General features: G+C 43.6%; 1 protein-coding gene across 5 annotated transcripts in view; it reads left to right on the forward strand.

Moving 5' to 3' along the window:
* SENP2 (SUMO specific peptidase 2) overlaps positions 1-12925 on the forward strand; it is a 238984-nt gene extending 226059 nt beyond the window's left edge. For all 5 annotated transcript variants that reach the window (XR_003857454.1, XR_003857453.1, XM_029606475.1 and 2 more), the window contains one exon: positions 11127-12925. Coding sequence is in view for 1 of the 5 variants with exons in the window: in XM_029606476.1 (XP_029462336.1) it covers positions 11127-11189 (63 nt within the window). In the remaining 4 variants the exon portion in view is untranslated. The remainder of the gene's footprint in view (positions 1-11126) is intronic.
* Positions 12926-19180: the final 6255 nt, after the last annotated feature.

Raw genomic sequence — 19180 nt, forward strand, 5'->3', positions numbered from 1 at the left:
AGATGATAGATCCCAATTTTTAATGATTACTCAGTATCTCTAGCAGCCAAGTGGAAAGTGATGGCACTGATCTGCACTTATTTAGTGGAAAAGAAACTGCACTTTGCCTTATTTTTCCCTGCCACACTACGGATCCAGATTAACGGACAGCAATATAAATTTACTTCAGCTGCGAACACAAAGCCGTTCTTGGAGGCTCCTAAAAATCTCTAGCCTAATGAAGAAAAGAGTGCATGGGGATAACTCCCTTGGTGCAACAGTTATTACCCTTAGCAGAAGGTATTACTACCCTCAACCAATAAGCCTTGATATTTTTTACATAACTGCAACATCACTCTCTGTTTTGACAGCAGAGGGAGAAAAAAAAGAAATTGGATTCAGACGGCAACCAACATGGGCCCCGACTGTTATGGTCTGGGGGTAATGGTATGCAGTAACAAGGAAAAAAGCACAGGATTGCTTCTACAGACAAGTCCAAAAGCAAGACAAGTCAGCATTGTCAGAATTTTCAGGAAGGCTCCTCACCCAGTAAAAACATTGCTAGCAATAATTAGGGGTTTGACAGTTGTTTGGTTTTTGATTGTAAATATTACTACCTTTATCATAAGGATTGGGGGAACTGCACAGACTATATCCTTAAGAGAAACTTGAGGGGAACCTTCACGGCATGGTAGATATTACCATAAGAAGGTTGCTGGATGGACCATTTGATTTTTTTTTCTGCTGTCTTTACTGTGTTATTATGTAACTGCAAATACACATCAACTCTTTGTTCTCCAAACCATAGTTATCCTTTAAGTGCTGAAAAGAACAAGTTCCTTCCCTATCATCCAATAAGAATTGTCAGTTAAAAACCCTTTAGAAACCCATCTCCTAAAGACAACATTTTCCAATCCTGGTTAAAAAAAAAAAAAAAATTAAAAATCCTTATTGCCACTGGTCGTGAGGTAACCCAAGATTTGTGGTCAGATTATGAGAGATAGTTGGTGGTCAGCTTCAGAAGTCGCCACAACCCATTTCAGGCCTGAACTTCTCCCAGCTCACATTCCTTGCGTAGTTGGCTGGTATTGAGAAAGTTGCAGGCCTCTCTTTATTTCCTATGACGCCACGACATTTTCTCTTCCTGATGCTAATCCTCCTTAATTTTATTTCCTGCTGCAAACCACTACTAACACCAAGTCCACCTTTCTCATTCCCTACATTCTTTCTCAACTGCCACTCTCTCATCTCATTGTCCACTGCTCTTGAACTTCAAAGTTTTCTTCCTCTCATCCAGCCATCTCTACTTTTCATGACAGTACTTCATCTTTGTCGCTATCATTACAACTCATTGCTTCTACATATTCTCCTACTCTTCCTCCTTGTTCCTCCTCCTACTGTCAGAAGCAGATATTGGTCCCAGTTCTGACCCTCCAAGGCAACTTTCACCCTATCAATGCATATCAGTTATCTCTCCAGTCATATCACTATTCCTCCTCTCTCTTCAGCTTCTCTTCCTTTCTTGTGCTTCCTATGGAATGCCCACTTTCCAAGAAGCTGGCCTACACTTGACCTTTTTATCTCTCATAATCTTCATCTCCTTGCCTTGACTGAGACCTGGTTTTCCCCTGAGGAGTGTGCTTCAATTGCTGCTCTCTGTCATGGAGGTTATCTTTTTTCCCCATACACCTAGGACAGTAGACCATTGTGGTTAGGCTGCTCTTGCCATCCTGTAGATTTCAGTCCATTCTTCAATCCCAGTCTCACTCTTTTTCTTCCTTTGAGGCCCTTTCCATCTGCCTGTTCACCCCACTACCTCTCCTGGTGGCTATCTTTATCAGCCCCCTGATAAATCACTCTCTCAACGATTTTACATAATATAAGAATTGCTATGCTGGGTCAGACCAAGGTCCATCAAGCCCAGCATCCTGTCTCCAAAGGTAGCCAATCCAAATTGCAAGTACCTGGCAGATTACATAAAGTAGATCTAATTCCTTTTATGTACTCCCAAGGATAGCAATAATTAGTCTACCTGGCTTATATGTTATGGGCTTTTCCTTAGGGAGCTTGTCCAAAATCTATTTTAAACCCTGCTGTGATAGTTATTTTGATCCCATCCTATGGCAACAGATTCCACAGCTTGATAGTGTGCTGAGTGGAAAAGTAAATTTGTTTTGAATCTACTGGTAGTGAATTTCATGGAGTGTCCCCTTGTTTTAGTATTTGAAAGGGTAAATAACCATCCTTCATTTACTCATTCCTCCCCACTTATGATTTTATAAACTTCTGTTATGTCCTCTCTCAGCCATCACTTTTCCAAGCCGAAGAGCCCTAGGCTTTATAGTCTCTCATCACAGGAGAGATATTCTATCTCCTCTCTAATTTTTGTTGCCTCATCTGCACCTTTTCTAGTTCTGCTACATCTTGTAATGGAGTGACCAGAACGTCACATAGTACTCAAGGTGCAGTTGCACCATAGATCAGTACACAGGAAATATCTTTTCTGTTTTATTCTCCATTCCTTTTCAGATCATACCTGAGTGGAAAAATTATCTTTGCTTTTTTGACCACAGCTGTGCATTGAGCAGAAGTTTTCAACTTATTGTCCACAAGAATTCCTAGGTAGTGATTCCTAATGCAAAATCATAAGAAAGCAGGGCCCAGAAGGATTAGACAGGCCCCGGGGAGCATGCAGGAACCCAGTCTGTGCAAAGACCTGCTGTGTTTGATGTCTGTGTGCTACCTGAAGTAAAGGAGAGATGCTCCAGCTTGGAGTTAGAGGCATTTAACAGTGATTTGAGCCAAAGCCAGATGAGAGTACAAGGTTCTGCATTAAAAAAGTTGAGGTCTCAAAACTTGACACATCCTGATGCCTCGAGTGGATGAGCATCTGGGATCAGCCCAGTTCATCTCTACCCTGGACCTTACAAAAGGCTATTGGCAGGTGCCTCTCACATCAGCGGCGAAGGAGAACACTGCATTTATTTATTTATTTATTTATTTAACATTTTTATATACCGAAATTCATGTAGCAATGTTACATATCAATTCGGTTTATATTATAACATTAACATGCATGTAAGGATGCGGTTACATTGAACAGGGAGATAAATTTGGAACAAGTAACTGGGGAATAAATTACAACAAATAAATAAAGTAGTGCGAGTTCTCCTGCGAAGTTGAGACTAACCTGACTAAATATATAGGTGCTTATAGAAGCTTATAGGATACAATAGACACGGAACATGGAGCACCTGATTGGATAGATAAGGCGGCGATTATTTGACACCAAAGGAACATTTCCAGTTCACTGTCCTTCCTTTTATACTCCATAGCACACCGCAACGTTTCAGCGCTTGGTCGACTGCCTGCTCTGCCCACATAAAAGGTACACAGCCGAATGACATTTTGGTGTACAGCCCAGATTGGAAGACACAGCTAAGCCAACTCCAAGCCATGATAACCAGACTGAGGAAAGTAGGACTGATGACCAGTCCTACGATGTGTTTGCTAGGAGGGCAAGAAGTCCAGTTTCTTAGCTACAACATGGGGAAGGGCAAGGTCTACCTGCAGACCCAGAATATCAAGGCGTTCACCTAAGTGCCAGTCCTGAAAACAAAAGTGAAAATCAGAGCATTCCTAGGCCTCACGGGAATCCCCAATTACTCGTAGAACATGGAGCCTCTCACAAGGCTTCTGTTGAAGAAAGCACCAGAGAAGATCCAGTGGTCAGCTGAAGCAGAAGAGGTCTTCCGGATTCTGAAAGAGGCATTATGCTCCGAACCGGTCCTGATAAGTCCGGACTTAACCAAACCCTTCATGGAGCAGAACGATCCCTCAGAAATAGGCTTGGGAGCTGTCTTAGTCCAAGAGAAGAATGGCCAAAAACATCCTGTAACATACATTAGCTGGAAGCTGATGCCATGAAAGAAGCATTACTCAACTGTCAAGAAGGAGAACTTGGCAGTCAAGAGGGCCTTAGAGGCCTTGTGCTTCTACCTACTGGAATGGCAGTTCATGCTCATAATGGACCACAACTGCTCCTAGGGATAAATAGAAATATAGTTCAATGCAAGGGTGATGAGAGAATTCCTGGCCCTACAGCCCTTCAATTATAAAATATGACATAGGGCAGGCAAGGAAACACCAATGCAGATTTCCTGTCTAGAAAGATGTCCCTCATACAGGCAAGTGCTCATCCCGACAAGTCTGGGCTGAAGGGGGAGATGTGAGAGCGTGCACAGGAAACTCCCTCAACCCACCTTAAGGAACTGGCCACAGCTTTCTTGTCCAGTGCTCCTTAAGGATCAGCCCTGCAAGGAATTCTGGGCCCAGGGAGGATCCCTTCAGCTTAGCATAAGAAGGCAGGGCCCAGAAGGGTTAGACAGGCCCCAGGGAGCAGGCAAGAACCCAGTCTGTGCAAAGACCAGCTATGTTTGATGTCTGTGTGCTACTTGAAGTTAAGGTGAGCTGCATTCTTTGTTTGATTTTCCTTTTTACTGTAAATAAATTCCTCATAAAGGAAACAGACAGAATCTGCCTCCTTATTCCTCCTGGTTGTTTCTTAAGCCGCTATTGCTCAAGTTACCGCACCACCTTAAAACAATTCTAAAGATTAGTAAAACAAGACTTTCCCTTGCTAAAACCATCTTGACTCTTCTCCCTTAAGCCATGTCTGTCTATATGGCCAATAATTTTGTTTTTAAGAATGGCTTCTATCATTTTGTGCAGCACTGATGTCAGCCGCACCTTGATCCATCTTGCCCTTCCCTTATTCTTGGTGACTTTAACCATCATGTTGATGTCCCCTCTGACTCTTATGTCTCAAAATTCCTTTCTTTAATCTCATTTGATCTTCAGCTCTGCTCTACCACCCTACTTAAAAGCATGGCCACTACCTTGACCTAGTCCTTTTCTCCAACTGTGGTCTCTGACTTCTCCACCTTAGTTCTTCATCTCTCATACAATCATCTGATAACTTTCACACTAAACCACCCTTCCCCACAGCCTTGTCCAGTCACCACAAACACCTTCAGGAATCTTCAGATTGTCGACCCCTGTATCCTCTCCACTACTGTTTCATCTCTTCTTTCCGCCACAGAGTCAATTGATGAAGCAGTTTCTTCTTACAATACTATACTATCTTCTGCTTTAGGCACTCTTGCCCATCCCCTTACCTATTCTGTAGGTGTGTACCAAACCTAGCCTTGGCTCACTTTTAGAATTTATTTTTTTACGTTCCTCTGCCCACTCTGCAGTACATTTTTGGCTGAATTCCCATGCAGACTTCATACATTTCAAATTCATTCTTACCTCCTTTCAATCTGCTACTGTACTTGCCAAGCAAGACTACTACGTCCAACTGATAAACTCTTGCATCCAAACCTCGCCATCTATGTGCTACACTCAATTCCCTCCTCAAATTTCTATCATCTCCCCTGCCACAATCACGCACACTTCACTGTGCGCCCAGACTATGGCAGACTACATTCATGACAAGATTCACAAAATTCGTCTCATGTTCTCAATTACTCTCTCCTCCTCCCTTGCCCCCACTTCTTTCTTCTACCATTCCCCTGGCCTCCCCCCCTCCCCCACTCCTTTTCTGAATTCACTGTGGAGAAAACTGCCCATCTTCTCTCCTCCAAACTTACTATTTGTTCCTCTCATGCCATTCCCACCCAATTCCTCAAATTAAGGATATGGAAGATGGAATGGAAAGGATGACTGCAGTGGAAATAGAGCTACATTTTCCACTACAACTGTTTCTGTTGCCTTCAAGTTTATTGTGATCACACCGATCCTGAAAAAACTATGACTGGGACCCTACCTGTCCTGCCAATTATTGTACCATCTCCCTACTTCCCTTTGCTTCCAAAGTACTTAAATGTGCTGTTCACCGCTGTCTTGATTTTCTTTCATCTCAAGCCATTCTTGATCCCCTTCAATCTGGATTTTGCCCTCTACATTCCTAGAAACAGCCCCTTACCAAAGTCTCCAAAAACCTGTTTATGGATAAAATCAAAGGTCTTTACTCTGTGTTCATCCTCCTTGATCTATCTGCTGCCTTTGACACTGTTGATCACCATCTACTCTGTCCTCACTTGGATTTCATGACTTTGTCCTGTCTTGGTTCTCTCTTTATCTCTCCCATCAAACTTTTGTGTTTCCTCTGGCAGATTCTCCACTGCCTTCCCACTATCAATTGGTATGCCTCAGCATTCTGTCCTGGACCCTCTTCTCATATCTCTGTATTCTGATTTCCTCTCATGGCTAACTTTATGCTGCCGATTCTCAGATTTACCTCTACACCAAAAATGTCTTCAGCAATCCAGTCCTGTATTTCAGCCTGTCTGACATTGCTGCCTGAATGTCTCACTGCCACCTTAAACTTAATGTGGCCAAAATGAGCTCCTTATCTTTGCCCCAAGCCCAATTCCCCTCTTCCTCCTTTCTCTATTTTTGTGGATAACATCATAATCTTCTCAGTCCCCTCAGCCCCTTGGCGTCCTCTTTGATTCTGGCGTCCTCTTCGATTCCTCTCTCCTTCTCTATACTTATCCAAAACACTGCTAAAATGTGCTGTTTCTTTCTCTATCATCAAAATCCATTCCTTCTTTTGTGAGCAAACTACCAGAATCCTTACCCATTCTCTCATCACTTCACGCTTAGACAATTGTAACCTGCTCCTCACAAGTCTCCCTGTGAGCTATCTCTCTCCACTACAATGTCCAAAATTGAGCTGCACAACTTAACTTTCGCCAAAGTCACTACATCCATATATCCCCTCTTCTCAAATCACTACATTGGCTTCCTATCCATTCCTGCATACAGTTCAAGCTCCTCTTACTCACTCACCCACAAGAGCCTTCATTCTGCAGCTCCTCAGTAACTCTCCTCTCTAATCTCTCTACACTCTTCATTGTGCACATCACCCATCAAGCAAATAACGTCTATGTCTTTCTTTCCCCTTTACTGCCAAATCCTGACTCTATGCTTTCCACCAGGCTGCATCATATGTTTAGAATAGACTTCCTGAGGTGCTGTCATGCTCCTCTTGCTTTATTTAAGTCCCATATGAAACCCCACTTTTTTGAGGCTGCTTTTAAATCTTAACCCCAGATTGCCCTGCTTACAGCCTCATTCATTTTTAAACATTTTCTTAATAAATGAACTTCCCAAAGTCTGTTTTACCCTGTATGTTTGTCGTGATTAGATTGTAAGTTCCACTGAGCAGGTACTATCAGATGTGTTTTTGTACAGTCTAGTAATTATTTAATTGCAATTACCTCTCTAATGCTTGCTATTATTCATCTTTTGTGTTATCTTTTTGCTATATATATATATATATATATATATTTATATATTTTTATAATAATATATAATATATATATTATATATATATATATAAAATATATTTATATGTATATATTTTTATAATATATAATATATATAATGATATATAAACTGATAGTGATATTTTTATATATATATAGCAATATATATATAATGTTTATATATATGTATGAGATATACTATATATAATATTATAAAAAAGATAATAAATAATATATAGCAAAAAGATAATATAGATATATATATAGAATATATATATAATATATATTATATATATATATATCTATAAGATAACACAAAAGATATATAGATAGATATATAGATATAGCAAATCTTAGGTTCCTAATAGACGTTAAAATGGGCCCAAGAAATCCATCTGTGGTCTCCGTTCCGGAAGTCTGAAGTGTAACAGTGCTGAGATCCTTACTGCTTTTACTTACTTTTATAGGAATTTTCTTAACACTGCTTGAAGCAGGAGCAAGTCCCTCTCCCTCCCATTGTTCTTATACTGTTCAGCACATCTGCTGCTCAAAACCTTAATAATTTTTTATGTTTACCTCGATGCGTACAACTCCGTTTCTTGTCTGACCTTGTCTGCCAGTTATCATGGGTTCAGCGCAAAAGCATTTTTGAGTATAAATAATCTGCATGTCCCTTAGAAACAAAAATAGCCATAGTTCCCACAGACATAATAACAGCATTTGCAGCATGTCAGACATCCTCTTTCTCTGTGACCTTTTTTACCTGACAGTTTTTACTAACAGAGGTTGGCTAAGTGTGGTCAACAATTAGACAAACCCCTATTCCATTAAGATCCATGGTGCAACTGCACCTTTAGTATTTTGTGCAGTTCTGGTAGCCCTATCTTAAAAATAAAAAAAAAAAGACATAGTGGACATAGTTGAGACATAGTACAGAAGGGCAACAAAAATGATAAAAGGGATGAAAAAGCTCCCTTATGGAGACAGGCTAAACAGATTGGGACTCTTTAGCTGGCAAAGAGACAACAGAGGGCATATGATTGAAATTTATAAAATCATGAATGGAGTGGAACAGATAGATAAGGAATGGTTATTTACCATTTCAAATAACACTAGGACTAGGGGACACTCCATGAAACACAGAACTGGCAGATTTAACATAAATCATAGGAATTTTTTCACTCAGTGCACAGTCAAACTGCAGAATTTGTTGCCAGAAGATATGGTCAAGGCAGCCAACATACGGGTCGATACAGTAAGGCCGCGGTAAAAACAGTGCGGCAGTGTCAGGCGCACCCTTCCTCCCCGCACCCACAGTTCTCTAGACCTAGCGCCTGATACAGTCTTCTAATCGCATGCAAATGCATGCCGAGGCTGTGAGGCGTTAGGGAAGGGTTATGCCCGCGCAACCCATTTTACTGTATAGGCGCTTAATACAGCGCCTATACAGTAACCTGGGTGCGCTGGTACCTGTCATTTCAAATGACATTTGAAATGACAGGCACCAGGAAGTGTAAAAAGTGTAAAAAACCAAAAACCTGTGTGTTATATAAAAAATATTAAAAAAAATATTAAAAAATAAAAAAAAAAATTTAAATACCTGTCGGAGGGCCGTGGGTCCAGGCGGCGGCGAGAAGCAAAAAAAAAGCGGCATCCAGGGGGCAGCAGCGGGGGGCAGCAGGATCCGGGATCGGCGGGTAGGTAGCAGCGGCAGCAGGGGGGGAGCGGCATCCGGGATCCGGGGATAGCAGCGGCAGCGGGGGGGCAGCGGGATCCGGGGGGAGCAGCGGCAGCGGGGGGGCTGCGGGATCCGGCGTGTTCGATCGGGCGAGCAGGTAGGTGGCAAGAAAAGATGGCCGCCTGCACGGGGAAAGCGTACAATTGGCCGCTGAAGTCGTGACGTCACGACGTTTGGCGGCCAATTGCATGCTTCCCCCCGTGCAGGCGGCCATCTTTTTTTTGCCACCTACCCGCTCGCTCGCTCGAACACGCCGCCTCCTACTCGCCCCCCGGATCTCGCTGCCGCCCCCAGATCCCGCTGCCCCCCGCTGCCGCTGCTGCCTCCGGATCCCTCTGCCCCCCCGCTGCCGCTGCTGCCCCCGGATCCCGCTGCCCCTGCTACCTACCCGCCGCTCCCGGATCCCGCTGCTGCCCCCGGATCCCGGATGCCGCTTTTTTTTTTGCTTCTCGCCGCCGCCTGGACCCACGGCCCTCCGACAGGTATTTAAAAAAATTGTTTTATTTTTTTATGCTGCCCCCGGATCCCGCTGCCCCCCCCCCCCCCGCTGCCGCTGCTGCCTCCGGATCCCGCTGCCCCCCCCCCGTAGCAGGCCCGAGCCTTGCTACTTTTTCGGTTTTTTTTTTTTTTTTTTGCTTCGGGAGGAGGGGACCGGACTGGGCTGCAGGAGACCGGACTGGGGCTACACCGGACGGCTGGACCGGGGACCAGGGCAGGTAAGCAATGTTTTTTTACACTACACTACACTAACTCCTACTAGGGGGAGGCGGTAAACTAGCACGTTAAGGCCGCGGCAAAACAGCGGGTTACTGAGGAGATAATATCAGCGCCTGTTACAGTATTGGAGGGGAATTGCTAATTCCTTCATTATACAGCTTTTTCGTTCATTTACACATCATCTACATGCTGGGTGCGGAAAGGGTTAGGTGTTTATTTTAGGAAGCGCTAAGGACGCGTGAAACTGGAGACTGTATTGCTGGACCGCCTTACTCGTCTGTATTGTGCGCTCCCAGCACGTTACAGACGGGGAATCTTTAACTGAACGTTACTGTATCGACCTGATAGTGGGGTTCAACAGAGGATTGGACAAGTTCCTGAATGAAAAGTCTTTGAACAATTAGCAGCTAGGTAAATTTGGGAAAGCCAGTACTTTTCCCTGGGAGTGAGATACAAAAAAATAGATCAACTGTTTGGGATCGGACAGAGATTTGTAACCTAGATTGGCCATTGTCAGAGACAGAATACCGGGCTCGATGGGCCTTGGACCATGGCAGTTATGTTCTTATCAATGGAAAATATGTTATATTTATATATTTCAAATACGTTATAATTGATATATTTCAAATATACTTTTATAATATATGGCCAGTAAAACATTTTCATAAAATTGGGTTCTTTGCAGGTTTTCATGATAGTTGTGATCAACATTAAGAATTATCCAGAGATAATATATATGAGGTTTCAAGACCACATAGGTTCTTTATTTGTTATGTGAAGACACGACCTCTGTGGCCTCAAGTTTATGTCCAACATTCTTTGGATAATTCATATGTTGGTCTAATAAACATATAACCTGCAACAAATCCAGGTTGCTTTGAAACCATTCTGGCTACTCTTAACATCACACTTGTTTTCTTAAATTTTTGAAGCATGTAGCATGCTTGATCTCAGAAACTTCAGTTGCATTGAGTAACTGTCTAGTGGAGAAGACACAAGCACTTGTAGAAAGTAACTCACGTTCTGCTACCTACCTACTTATATGGCATAAAGGATAATGTATTTATGCCAGTTGGGCAGTTTGTTTTATGTGGCTAGTCTTTTCTGGGATGAAACTGAGCTATATATTTTGAAGTTGGTATCTATCACAACACCTTCTCAATTTAGGAAACTGAGAAAGAAAGGTAATATAACCAGTCCTGTTTAACCCAAATAAGTTTGCATAGTGCAGCTGTAGGGATGGGGAGAGAAGCTATGGTAGAGATGATAGTATGGCAAGATAAATGATGTCCTGATTATAGAAGTACTGCGCTTCAGCCTATCTAACCTTATGTTTGTTTGTTTTTCTCCTCCAGCGGCACATGCCCCACTTCAGGAAAATGATGGTATGGGAAATCCTTCATCAGAAACTGCTGTGAGCCCAGGAAAGGCTTCCAGGGAAAGAGAATATGCTGTTTCTCCAATCACCATATCAGATACCTCATGGAGCAGCTGGCCAAGGCTCAGTCCTGGATTCTCAGAGAAGGAGACCTTACTGGTGTACTCTGCTGATTCCTCTCTCGAATTGGGAACTCTTAGTCCTTGTATGGAAAGCCAGAGAATCTTTGGAAGAAGCATTTTGGTTTGTCATGGTTGGATAATAATAACAACACAAAATATGCTTCATGTTATCTCAGCACAGAGTTCTTGCCATGGCACTTAGGTTTTTGCAAGCCTGATGGATTACAGAGGTAGAAGGGTACAAGAAAGCAGTTATAACACCCATCTGTTTTCTGACAGTAATAGAGCACTCGGTGGGATTCTCCACTTATACTTCTTAGGTGGTTAAGTCCTTCTGGATCATTCTTGATAAGCTGATGTGAAAGACACACGCTCTTGTGTTTCTAGAATTGCCCCAAGTCTGTCATGAGATTATGCTCCAGCCCCCTTTTTAACTCCTGACACAACACATCCAGTTTTTGCAAGACAGTAAAGACTGGAATGCATGAGGATAGGTAGCAGAAAATAAAGTCTGGAGTGAACTCATGCTGGCCTGGAATAATTACAAGAACCTTTATTGCTGTATTTGGAACCCTTGTCCCATCAAAGTGGATCCTCTTTCACTCTTAGAAAAATGTTTAAATCCTGATATGTGCAAGCTTCACAGAAAGCACAGTGTACCACATGCACATACCAGGATTTAATTTGGATTTCTAAAAAAGCCAAAAAGTATTTTTAGCTCATACACTATAGAATGAGTGCTATCCACAAATATACAGTATGTCACATGTAACCCAATGGTTGTAAATAAGTGAATATTGACAAAGGGCAATCACTGTAAGTGCAAATACTGCAACTAGCAAATAGAATACAGAACATTCTTAAAGGGAAGTTCAAAGTAAACAAATATAAATTTAGCATTTTCTTCTTCTTTTTGATCCCTGATGGTAATAGCTCTGACCTATCTGTCCACTCTAGCTCTTTTTCCAGTTGCCCCCCCTATACACACAGAAACAAAGGTAGAAAATGACATTATGACCCAGACAGTGTTTGCTACACCTAGGTGCCAACCACATACACAAAATACTTTTCAATAGTGCCTAAGTCAGGGGTGGCTAACTCAGGTCCTCGAGAGCCGCAAACAGGCCAGGTTTTCAGGATATCCACAAGGAATACGCATGAGATAGATTTGCATGCAATGAAGGCGGTGACTGCAAATCTCTCATGCATATTCATTGTGGATATCCTGAAAACCTGGCCTGTTTGTGGCTCTCGAAGACCAGCCTTGGCCAACCCTGGCCTAAGCTAACCACAGTGGATGTCTCATTTTGCCACTGTTTTAAAAGTTTAAGAAGGAAAAAAGTTTGGAAAAGGGAGGCAACTTATTAGAGTTTTGGAAATGGATTTTGAAATAAATTCAGATTCTCCCAGTGAATGGAGTCATTGCTGTACCATAAACATATTTATTCATAAGGGATGTACCAGAGATAATTGCATATTTGTGTTTCTATGTGTTTTTTTTCCCCAGACTGAAAAGAATGTTTGTAACTTATTTAATGTCGTCATCTCTTGGAAATGGTGGTTTTTGTTTATTGAGAGGAGTGCATGAATTTGTTTTCTGTGAATTTGCATTTGCCATTAATCTTTGTAAAATAAAGTGATCTCTCAAACTGCATGTTACTGAGTGAGACTTTTGAAGTTTGCAGTGGTGAATTATGATATTTGGAGAGCTGTATCTTGTGAATCTTTGGAGGTGAATAATGGAGGTATGCTCACAATAAAAGGGAGTTTAGATGTTCTTTTAAACCTATTCCCAAAGTAGTGTAGTTGAGAAAGCAAGCAATCTTTTTTTTTGTTTTAATCTATCTGGATTATATTTCGGGGTTTTTTGCTAGTTCTTTTTCTTTAAAAAAGTAATCTTGCTTCATAACTTTATGCAACTATGTGCCTGACCTGGGCATTCCCTATTCAGTAGGAGATAAACCCTGACTGAACTTGAGGCAGAACTGCTCCCTGGTAAGGGTAAGAGGGAGGAACCCACCTCATACCATTGTGCTATTTGTTTACACACTCCTGGCATGTGATTAGCTGACAACAATCATGTGACAAGCTCATATTTCTACCATTCACCGACTTGATTCCAAATATGAGGTACTGATGCATTCTAGTTGTTAGAGTTGAGTTAGGATAAAGTGCCAGTCGCTGTATATATGATACTTTATTACACCTCTTAATATGTCATGTTGTTACCTTTATTTCTGCTTGGGCCAGAGAACTACAAGAAGTGCAAATTTGGGTGGCTAAACTTGCAAAAGATAATTTCTCACAGGATAGCAGGATGTTAGTCCTCACATATGGGTGACATCACAGGATGGAGCCCTGTACGGAAAACTTTTCTGTCAAAGTTTCTATAAAGCTTTGACTGACACTGGCACACTGAGTGCACTGAGCATGCTCAGCCTGCAATTATCCCTGTGACCACAGGTGTCTCACTCAGTCTTCTTTTTTCCTCTCTGCAGTAAACATAGTGGTTAGGAGCTCTGTGATGAATTCTAATACTTTTTCCACACGGAAACACTTAAATGTTTACTTCACAAACATTTTTTCCCTGCACGGGCCTCCCTTTGCGTACACACTCTGTGAGTACTATGCCCTGTTTTTCGGTCAGTTCCTGTCACCTCCCTGGCCTGTCAACCGACTGTGGCCTTCCCTCTCCCTATGTTTTCATAGCTAGCCGCACATAGCCTGCGAGTGTCCCTCTGTGACACTCTGCCTGGTTATTAGCGCTAGTGGGACAGGGACTTCTCTGTTTCCATTGCTGCCAGGGCCTCTGCCGAATCCAGGTCCTTCGATTTCCTTGGTACCCTCGCGCAGTCGATGCCCCCATTGCTACCGTCGGTACCTCCTTCCAGACCATCCTGCATTCTTCGATGCCATTGATACCCCTCCCCCGTGGTACATTGATGCCATCGTTCTCTGCATCGATTCTATCAGTGCCACCCATGTTTTTCATCCGTGGCACTGATTTTTCCCTGGGTTTCATCAATGCCATCATTGCTCGGATGGATGCCATCAATGCACACCCTTGTGTCGTCGGTGCCATTGATACCCTGGTCGATGCCATTGTCGCCCAGGGCACTTCCATCAATGCCAGGGTCATTCCCATTGTTGCCATCATTTATCTTATCGGTGCCATCGATGCCCATGGCCAAGCCACCGATGCCGTCGGCGCCCGCCTCCATACATCGATTCCGTCGATGTCTTCATCGTTCCTATCGATGCCGTCATTGACTCTGTCGATGCCAGCATCATTTTTTCTGATGCCAATGATGTTTTTCGATTTCTCAATGCCACATCATTTCCATAGATACCTACGCCGATGCCATAAGTGCTTTCGTCACTGTTATCCTTGCTCTGCCTGGGTCATCGACATTTTTCATAAATATATTTTTGATGATGCCCTCGAGGCCACTTCGGCCACCATAGACACCGTCAATACCGATATAGCACCTCCACGTAATGCCCTCGCCTAAACACGGTGCTTCATGCTTTGGGTTCTTAAAGCCCCATATTAGCCTACGACACTGCATAGTGCCAGGAGCAGTGCAGGCATGCTGACAGTCTGTCAACTTTTGCCATCCAAGACAGCGAGGGTATCCACCTCAGCGCTGGGGAAAGACCGGGCCGAGCACCGTGGCACTCATTGTCACCGGCACGGTAACCGTCTGCCACTGATGCCATCCAGTACATCTGTGCTGGAGAATGCCTGGGCCGAGCAACATCACCACTGTTCCGCACAGTGCTGGCAGTCCTTGGTGCTCCAGAAACACCGGAACAAGTTCCAAAAAATTCTGGACTGGCGTCATGACACATCGAGCCGCTGCAACAAGGGCTGGGTTCACGCGTCATAATCGGGGATTGTGCGGGATTGTGGCCCTCCACAAATTACTGTGGTAGCGCCAGCCACGCTCAGCCTGTCTCCTCTATACCTGCACTACCATACCAGGTTTCAGAGTTGAGACGGACGTTACATCAGACAGGCTACCCCTCGATGACTCCTGAAATCCACGGAGCCATCACTCTTCACCGGCTCGACCTTCGGCGATCCACATCGGATGGTAAGTACTCTAAACCCGCTTCAGCAGCATTCCCATTGAGATCTGTTCTCTAATTCGAGCCACATGGTTCAAAAGGTTCTAGGTCGTCTGTCTTCCAAGAACCGTATTAGTGTCACATATCGCTATTGCCAGCTATGTCAGACACCATACCAAGGGAACCTCTCTACCATTTATTTGGGATTGCATCAGGACATCCTCCCGTTGTCAGCAATGCAACCCTGTACTGATTAATACTCTGGCTTCTGGTTCCTAATTCAGGACCGAAGTTCCAGATGGATTCGCTGATCTGCTAAACATGAGATCCAGCAAATACTGCCTCAAGTGAAAGTCCACCTCAACCTGGTGACAGGTCTCGACGTTTTCTTGTACAGCACACAGAAATGCGGGTAAGACTTTACCGCTCATGCTCCCTTGGGAGGTTACATGATATCCAAGTTACATCAGCCCCGCCAGTTGAACACCTCCAGATCTCTCAACTTGCCGGATGTCAGAGCGGCCACCCCATTCTGTATCAAGATTCACGGTACACTCCCCCAGCCACTACAAAGCGCAGGAGGGGAAGGGGGGTTGGGGAGTTTTAATTTCACTATTCTTTCATTCAACAGAAAGTAGTTACTCTCCACCCATCCTGGACCTCAGAAGTTCCAACTTTCTTCAGAAGGCACAGGTAAAATGGTATCTCTCGTCACCATGCTTCCATATCACAGTAAGTAGATTGCCTCTAATCTTTCTATGTGCTTCATGGCGAGTCAACAATATTACAATCCCAAGCTCTGCTGATTGCACCAGCTTCGGCAACTGGGGTATTTCATTAAATCACTATCGGTGACTGCTGTTTCTCTACAGAGTACATCATCATTCATGCTTTTCCTTGCATGGACAGCTGCATAACCACAGTCAATCCAAGCAAGGAGCTCTAACTTCTTCATGAATCACTATAAATCTGCTACCTGGGATTGCTGTCACTGCCATAAATCCCTTATAGAACACTTCTGGACACCACAATCACAACGACCTTTCTGTCTAGCAACCGCGCAGACGTTCTAACAAATTCCTATATGTCCCTACGCGCATATTCCATAACTTCAGCCTCTCAATTCTTTCATTGTCGGGCCATGGGGTTTTTTCACTATCACTTTCCTTATAGATCCAAAATTGCTATGGGTTAGGTTCAGTGAAATTTCATTATCAGTGGGTCTAAGCTGTTCAACCGCTTTCGTCTCTCATCCATATTGCAGATCTAGAACCGAAACCTAGTCTGCTCCTGCTAATGCTCGCATTTACTCAGGATTGTAAAGTTTGACCTAACATCTTCTCAACCCAATATGCGTCTATTCCGCTCCAGGCACAGTTTCACATGTGCCTGGAGCTTGTAGCCATGAGTTCCTTATGCCTTCCAGTACTGCCTCTGCAACAAATCTTTGTGCATACAGACAGACAGCATAGGGACAATGTGCTTTTCCAAAACACAAGCATACAAAACCTCTTAGCTGCTCTGCTAGGAAGCTCCGCAGCTCTACCTTTGGCCCTTGCTCGCTCCATGCATCCTCAGGCCACTTATCTGACAGTTACTGATCGCACTAACAGACCTTCTCCATATGGGTTTCCATCCTCTTGAATGGTCTCGGACTACATGTGTAGCAAGAGAAATCTCTAGCGCCGAGGTCAACCTAACTTGCCCTCTGTGTCTGCATCGAACCATACGGTGCACGGATTCTCCTTCCTACACATGTTTCCAATGCATTCCCATAGGTGCCTTTGTTCCTTCAAGGCCCTCTTATATGTGTCTCTTCCGCTGCCTCTCATACCCAGCACTCTTCTAATGCTGAAACGGGATGGGGTTCACTGTTCCTCAGACCCACGTCTTGGCTGAGACCAGTATGCTTCCCATACTTCTCGGTCTATCACACCAGTAACCAAATTCGCCTTCTCACAAGTCGGTCTCATATCATAGACTCACTGATGTGCTCAGGTACTGGTAGCGTCACAAAAACCCTTCCACACCCAAATCCTACCATTCAAAATGGCATGATTTACCACATGATGCTTACAAAAGGGTTTTACCCTTTTCTTTTTTCTACATCACTCTTTTTTTCTTACTCCCTCGGATTCTGCTCCCCAGACATCCTTCACATGGGTACACCTCTGTTCAAATTGGCGTACCACTTGGGAGTGGGGATACCCGTTTAATGGTCAACCCCTTCTGAGTCAGCTTACCATGGATTATCCACTGATCATGCCGCCTCTGTTTTCACTAGTCACGGAATGGGACATGTAATTTGTGCTTACAAGACTCATACATTCTCCGTTCGAGCCTTTCCATTCCTGTCATTTAACAGTCTGCCATGGGGAACTCTTTCCCTCATAGACATCACTTCTACCAACAGGGTCAGTGAGTTACACACCTTGTTACATACCACCCGACCCTGCGTGCCTCCGTGTCTGAGTAGTTTTACGTTTTCAACTTCATATCCTTCTTAAGGTAGACGTTGCATCTTACCTTACTCAGAATATACTCTGCCCACTTTCCCAACACCTCTCTCTCACCAAAGCGAGAGGGTTTTTCCACTCCTTGGACTGTAATATTGCACTTGTATTCTATCTAGACCGCACTACACTTCATAGGAATTCCACCTAACTCTTTTTCCTTCTGTGGCAAGAGCCAAGCTGCGCGTTCCAGTGGGCAATGGTCTAGCCAACTTGGATCTGTCAGGTGCAGACTCAGCACTTGCCTTCTGGTTTAACATCACCAGCTCTATAGCAGATAAAATATGCCCACAGATGTCGAAAGAGTTGAATCCCACCCTCAAGAACAAAAAAACATGGTTCACACCTGAACTGAAAAAACTCAAACAAGAGCTAAGACACAAAGAACACTTATGGCGATAAGACCCCACCACAGCCTCATTGTCTGCCTACAAAACCTACATGCACAGATACAGGAACACCATCCTCTGCACAAAGAGAGATTTCTATGCCCAACAAATCCACAACTACTTCTTTGATACGAAAGCCCTATTCTCCTATGTCTCAACTCTGACAAAACCGTCCCACCCCCCCCTGCTATCACCGATGAAAAAGCACAAATCAAGTCCACTGAACTTGCCATATTCTTTGAGAATAAAATTTCCAATCTCATAACCCCACTCATTGTTGCAAATATTCAGCCCCCCTCCCCCTTATGCTGCCACTGACAGCCAGAAAGCAAACTTTGATGCATTCGAACCCACCTCTTCCCTCGAAATCGAAACCATCCTAAAGAACATGAAACCCTCTTCTCATCTGACAGACCTTATCCCCACTAAGCTATTGCTCACAATCCCTAAGACAATCTCCAAGCCACTAGCAGATATCATTAACTGCTCTCTTTCGCAAGGACTAGGACCGGACTCTTTGAAACTTGCCACCCTCAAACCATTACTAAAGAAACCCAACCTCAATCCAGCAGACCCTGCTAACTTTTGCACCATCGCCAACCTTCCATTCATCGCCAAACTCATGGAGAAAATTATTAACAACCAACTCTCAGAATACTTAGATGAACACAAGATACTCTCCCCAGCTCAGTTCGGATTCCGTAAATCGCTCAACACAGAATCCCTCCTAATTTCGCTCACGGACAACATCCTCATGGACCTTAATAAGAAACAACCATATCTTCTGGCACTGCTTGAAATATCAGGTAAGTAATTTCTCCATTATCCTTATCTTTGTGCTTAATCTTCCAGGAGAAGTCTATGGATGTGTGGGAACAGCATAAGTGTCTTAGATTATTGTTGTGCATTTAATATTTTTTTCTTTTCTCCAACTTG

Source organism: Rhinatrema bivittatum, chromosome 6 (genome assembly GCF_901001135.1).
Source record: "Rhinatrema bivittatum chromosome 6, aRhiBiv1.1, whole genome shotgun sequence".
Lineage (NCBI taxonomy): Eukaryota > Metazoa > Chordata > Amphibia > Gymnophiona > Rhinatrematidae > Rhinatrema > Rhinatrema bivittatum.